The sequence below is a fragment of the Lolium rigidum genome, chromosome 3 (assembly GCF_022539505.1).
Source record: "Lolium rigidum isolate FL_2022 chromosome 3, APGP_CSIRO_Lrig_0.1, whole genome shotgun sequence".
Lineage (NCBI taxonomy): Eukaryota > Viridiplantae > Streptophyta > Magnoliopsida > Poales > Poaceae > Lolium > Lolium rigidum.
Window position 1 is genome coordinate 198,194,034 of NC_061510.1, and position 6,697 is coordinate 198,200,730.

Genomic DNA, 6,697 nt, shown 5'->3' on the forward strand with positions numbered 1-6,697 from the left:
ATTGCATGACTGGTACATGCAAGCCTGTAGGGAGTCGAACATCATGCTCATAGTGGGAATTAGAGATGAGCATTACTTCCATGGAAACGAGGAGATAAACATTGAGTTTAAAGAACTATTTCAGTTATTCAATCAAGACCCCCTCGACAAAACTGTTATGAGTTGCTAGTGTCTGTAAGTGATTTATTTCTGTAATTAAGTCTCTAGCTCAGCTCGTTCATTGCACTAATAATTATCCTCACTGTATTATTTTATACGCTATAATGCAGAATGAAGATTCTCAAATGCAAAAGAGGACTAATCTATGACATTGGGTTCATTGACCCAAATATCGTTCATCAAGTTACGGCACGACAATTCCCCAAGGACACATAGGATAACTTGCTAATGTTTTTACAAAAACAAGAAACCAAATCGGAAATATTCTTTCCTTTAAACTTCGAGTGAGTGTTATTGTCTTATACACATTTGATTTCGTTTACTCGATGTTAAGTCTAACTAATCCTCCGAGTTATACATACGCAGCTTCCACTATATTCTGCTAATCATTCAGCTTGACAAAGGAGTAGTACTTGGGACTTGAAACGTAAAGACCATGGGCAATGGGAGGACCTGAGTGCAATGCTCCAGAGGTAATTTCAATCATTATCGCCCTATATCGGCATCTTCTGATATCAAGTAACTAATAACTCCTTTACTCATTTTTCTTTGTCGGGCAGGGTTTGAAAACGGTTCATCAATACAGCTAGGGGTGAATGGAAAACCGGATCTTACATTTCAAGATCGCCTTGTAAGTAGTACTATAGCTATGTCGAATCTATTTGATTTTTGTTTCAATACCATGCGTTATCATGCTTGATTATTAGTTTGATCGGACTGTATTTTCGTAAAGTGTTTGAAGAAAAAAGCTAAGAATAATTTATGTGGATACTACGTCTGCGAGTTCATTCGTGAGATGGCCTATCATCGGGGGTGCAAAGAATTATACATGCCCTTCATGTACATAAGGAATATTCACAATCTTATTTTATTACCATCGATTGTGTTGAGTTCCATTTATATATATTGATCTCCTTTTTAAAATTAGATGGAACGCCGGCCACGGGACACTCTCCTATCAAAGGATCATGTACGAGAAATTTAAGAGGAATTGGCTGGATTCTTAGCTAGGGAGGTCATAACTCCAAATGGAGAATACCATCGAGGCTTTATATTTAGACATTAGCGATAGACGATAGAGATCATAAAGAGGACTTTATATTGTAATATGTATTACGTGTACTGTATTTCATGGACGATGTCTATATACTCATGACAATGTTGTGTAATGATTTCTTGAATGATGTATGCATGCAGATTTGAATGAAAAATATAAAACCCTAAACCTCTGCCGCGGCAGAGAAACAGCTATTTTCTCTGTCGCGGCAGAGAAACGGCATGTGCCCTGCGCTTGACCTTTAGTCCCGGTTTGTATTACGAATCGGGACTAAAGCTCCTCCACCCCGAGCCCTCTAGTCGCACCACGTGGAGGACCTTTTAGTCTCAGTTTGTATTTCAACTGGGACTAGGGGGCTTTAGTCCCGATTGCGCGGTCCCGGTTACGCAACCGGGTCTAAAGCTCCAAACGAACAGCGACTAAAGCCATCTTTTCCACTAGTATATAATCCCAGATGGGAATGGTTGTTCCTGAAACTAGAAATTTCTTGCTCAACTTTTAAATTTTTAGGTTCTCAACTTTTTAGTTTCACTAGATATCCCGCGGCGTTGCTGCAGAACAATTGCTAATTTTTTTGTTTTACTTTGTTCATAACTAAACTGAAATAATCATCCAAAAAATTATATAAATTAATTATGAACCTAAACAATTGTTATTGTTTATCAGGAAATCTTATACGCGTGAATTCTACTTATAAAGTGAAGTTAGCATATATTCGTGGAAAAAAAAATTGGACATGGATATGAATGTAAATCCAAACGAACCTCGGACTTCAGTTGCAGAATACTTTCATGTGCGTGCAGCTCTATGTGAACTGTGCTTACAGAATACAAAATAGGGACATGTATATTGCTGCCTGGGTCGTCCCACTTTCTTGGTCTTCCAACAAAATTATTGCACCTTGCATGGACAGAAAACCAAATGAATGGAAACATTAAAGTGAGATGAACAGAAAGGGCATGGTGACCATTTTGTAATTTTTTTGCAACCATGTTGACTTGAACAATCAAAGGGTGCAAATGACTCGACCACTGAACATTAAACATTGAATGTACTTTTTCTGCAATTATAAGTAATCATCAGACATTGCGCACTTGAAAGAAAACACAAAGTCCATGATCAAGTTGCATGTAGTTCCGAGTTGAAGGTTGCAGTCCACCTCCCGCTACAATATGTGATAGATAGAAAGGGGATAACTTAGAAATAATTATAATGCCTTACTGTGAGACCTGATGCAGTTCCATTTAACCCATTACCGGCAGGCGGGGGTGCGGACCAGACAACTTCCGCCAACAAACAGAGAAAACCCAAGAGAAAGTCCAGACCGATTATTGCATATAATTCAGAATCAGGTAATACCAATTCAGATGAAAGGCCCTGTTAACCAAAAAGGTGAGGGGCCATTTGAAATTTCCGGACAAACTGTGATCACGATTCAGGCGGCACATTGCCAATCTGAACTGAAGGCGGCAGGCGTACATCACACACTTCTTTGGAGATGTCATCAGCAATATCAAATACTAAAAGCAGTGCAAAATTAATCTAATCCAGTAAATGAAGTAAAGGAAAATTAGTTACATCCAAGGCATGATACCATCGCTTTCCGCTAGTTCTTCACCACCATGGTTGATAAAATATATGGAGCAAATATGATACATCGATATCATCTCACAAAAGAAAGGAACGAAAATTTTCATCTGGACCGCCAGCATCTCTTCCCACTGAAAGCAGATCATGATGTACATGTAGAGAAACCCGTTGCCGCAGAACGCATTGCTGCTTTTTCTCATCAGTATGTCGACCCTTTGGATGGACCGCGAGGTACCTGATTCAGTAAATCGGTAGATAGAGAGGGCAGTGTGTGCGCTGCCTTGCAGGCAAGATGAGAAGATGAACGAAGCAGCGGGTGTGCAAGAATTGGGAGGCGAGATGGGAGGGGAATTAATGGCAAGTGCCATTGATTTTTGCGGTGATTCCGTAAGAAGTGGAAACGTTTGTGGCCGCTCACCTGCTCGGTTCTTGATGGTGGCCGAAGAGGTAGAAGAAAAACATTTATCGAGGCCTGAAGATATATGCGCTAGGACACAGGTGTGAAAATTGAGCGGCTGTGACCCACTAAAAAAAAGGTAAATGCTAATCATCTAGAGGGTTGACATGGAAGGTTACTGATGGGCATAGCTGCATGTCTAGAGAAATAAGTTAGTGGAGATCTCCTATTTTTAGAGATTATAGATAAGAGCAAGTTTAATAGTATATACCCAGCTACTGCCCATAAGCATGGCCATAAGCAAATGCAATGTCATCTATAGCTATCTTAGGCTGGTTATAGTGGGGAGTAACTTAGACTAGTAACATATGCCATGTTACTAGTCTAGGTTACTACTTTCATAGTTTGTACTCCCTCCGTTCTTTTTTAATTGACTCGAATTTAGTACAAATTTATACTAAATTTGAGTCAATTAAAAGAGAACGGAGGGAGTACTAATTTATATGTGTTATCATGCATTGTATCATTTATTATGTTGTAGACTTATCTTTCTTTGAGGTGTGTGATGTTATGGTAACATAGCTAGTTACCACCTCACTCTCTTTCTTCATTTATTAACATGCCATGTCACCAAAATGCCGAGATGTGTGATGTTACTAGCTATGTTGTTTCCACTATGAGCAGTCTTAGAGCCAACATGTACAATAGTGAGCTATAAAAATGTGCAACTTTATTAATGGATGACCTTTGCATGAGAGCCCACAACATGACTAGAAGCACGTGCTAGAGCTGGCTTTGCATTAGAGCCCACTCATCTTCTTTCTCCACCTCTCCCTCCTCCAACTAGGCAAAAATATATTATTTTAAACCATATAGTCAGCTGACTAAATTTAAGTTGCTCTATAGAGAAACTCCAATGTTATAGCCGGTTGTTGGCTATAAGCATGATGTCATGTCATCTATAGTCAACATGTAACCAACAAGTACAATAGTTGATTATAAGAATATGCTACTTTTTCAATGGATGACCTACATTTCATTCACACACCTTGCCTAGGAGCACGTACTAGAGCTAGCTTTTGCATACGAGCCAATTTACATTCTCTCTCCTCTTCTCCCTCCTTCAACTAGACATAAATATATTATTTTATTTCTTATAGCCAGCTAATTAGATCTTATTGTACTTGCTCTAAGACTAGCCACAATGGGAGTATCATAAGTAGTATCATGCATGCCATGTTGGCAAAAATCTGATGTGGCACACCAATTAATGAGGTGAGAGATGAGAGTGGTATCATAATATGATACCGTATCATAGCACGTAAAACTAGAAAACTTAATGGCAAACACATCTTGTACACACATTTGCATTGAGATTCTACAAAACATTAAATATGATGATACTATGATACTATCTTATGATACTATGCATTGTGGGGTTAGTATCATAAACTAGTATCATGTGCATGATACTAGTGTATGATACTTCCCATTGTGACTAGTCTAAGAGATCCAGATTAGAAGATGACGTGGTGGTATAATCAATTGCTGACAGCTCCATTGTTCATGGTCGCTGCGCGATAGTGGCTCATCAGGCTCCTTTGACTAACGTGTGCATCGGCCAGGTTGCAATATGCTTAAATTGCAATGATTAAATACCAAAAGTCAGAGGTAAACCTACTGGATGCATGTGGCATCAGTTGAGGATCACATGCTGGCTCTTTCCCTCTGGTACTACATGTTAGATTTTCAACGAAACTCGTAGTATCCAACTAAATTCATTCCGATCTTGCTTTCGATCTGAAGAGAGAAGGAAGCAAAAGTAGCTAGCTAGGCAGGGAAGGCGAGGATGCTCCGGAAGAGCTCGAGCCATAAGACACTCCGAGACGTGATGCTGGAGGAGAGGACGAGCAGCACGGGCATGGCCAGCCGCCTCCTCGCCCCTGACGCCTCCCTCTCCAACCCGTCGTTCCGCAACTACTACGGCGTTGCCTCCGCCGGCTCGGTGCCGTTCCTCTGGGAGTCGGCGCCGGGCACTCCCAAGAAGTGCATCTCGTCGGCGGACCTCCCGCCTCTCACGCCGCCGCCATCCTACTACAGCAAGACCAGCAAGTCCAAGTCATCCAAGAAGCTGCTGCCATCGCCCAAGCCGGCCGGCCTCGTCCCGAAAATCTTCAGGAGGAGCCACACGATGCCGTCTCCCTCGCCGTCCAACAAGGAGAGCGTCCCGGTCCAGAGCAGCCGGAGGAAGCGGATGGTGGATAGTCCTCGGTCGTCGTTCTCGTCGACATCAAGGGTGGACGACGACGAAGAAGAAGGCGACGGGGAGGCGAGGTCAACCCTGTGCTTCGGGATGCGGCACTCCAGCGGGGGAACCCGCAGGCTGCATGGGCTGCTTGCCTCCGTTGTCGGAGGCTAGTTAATTAAAGGTTCGGTGTATCTTAATTACTAGGGCCTTGGGTGTTATTACGGTGTTACTGCGGCTTGGTATCTGTTTTGTGACTGGAATTTCTCAGTTTGTACGTGAACTAGCTGCCCATCTCGCAACCTTGCAGTTGATATTGGCTCGAGACATGCTGCTAATTGCCACTATAGATGTCAAGTTGGATTCAGAAAGCAGCTGAGTTTGCAGCACATCTTATATCTCTACTAATGACTGGTGTCACATTTTCAGGATGGACAATAATACCTCCCACGTCACACAAAAAACGCAACTAATAGTGGCCAGAGTAGATAAAATGAGATAAAATGAGGACGTACTTATCCAGTCCCAACAAAATCGCTAACAACACTGGGCTCTCTCGAAGTCTCGATACAGTGCGAGAGAGGCGACCGAGGAGGCGAAACCGAGTTTGGTTCTTCCGCCGGCGACCTCGCCGCCCTCCCCGCCTCCGATGGATGTTCTAGCCTCGTGAGGTGGGGAGCTCCGGGGATCCGTGGGCGTGTAGATAGGTTCCAGGTGACGCCGTTGAAGCGTCAGCGACGGCGCCGCGTCGGAAATAAGTCGCCTCGGCTTCGACCGCGTTTCGCGGGAGATCTTATCTCCGGCGAGAAGCTTGTGGGCGTGTGGTCCTCTTCGCTCCTCCCTGGCTCTGGGGGTGTGCTCCGGTGCGGCAGCGGGGATCGTGTGAGGGCTCGGTGTCTTTTGCGGCGGGGTTCGCCCGGATGCGCGGCTTGGTGCGGTGCTGCCGGATCCCCGCTTGGGATGGATGGAGTCTACGGCTGGCTTGGGGTTTGGCTCGTGGCGGAGGGGCCTGGCCGACTCCAGCAAGGCGCTGTGGCGTCGTCCCCAGGCCCGAGGGTGAAGGAGCTCGGGGAACACGGCCGATATGGTCGTCGCCTCCGGCCGATAGAAGATTGGGGATCAGATCCGGTTCTACGGAGCCGGTGGCTTCTGCGGCTCACTAACGCCATTGTGCAAGGGGTTCCTTCATCTCCAGGTGCGCCGCTCCTTTGCGTTTTTTCTGACCCGCGGCGATGGTGGCTGGCATCGA

General features: G+C 44.2%; 1 protein-coding gene across 1 annotated transcript; it reads left to right on the plus strand.

The window, feature by feature from the left end:
- Positions 1–5,052: 5,052 nt before the first annotated feature.
- On the plus strand, positions 5,053–5,622 carry LOC124695960 (DNA topoisomerase 1-like). The gene has a single exon (XM_047228757.1). The coding sequence runs from the start codon at positions 5,053–5,055 to the stop codon at positions 5,620–5,622; it is 570 nt and encodes a 189-aa protein (XP_047084713.1).
- Positions 5,623–6,697: the final 1,075 nt, after the last annotated feature.

What these genes read in the sequence shown, in the direction of transcription:
- LOC124695960 (XM_047228757.1), top strand. Translation starts at nt 5,053, where the DNA reads ATGCTCCGGAAGAGCTCGAGCCATAAGACACTCCGAGACGTGATGCTG.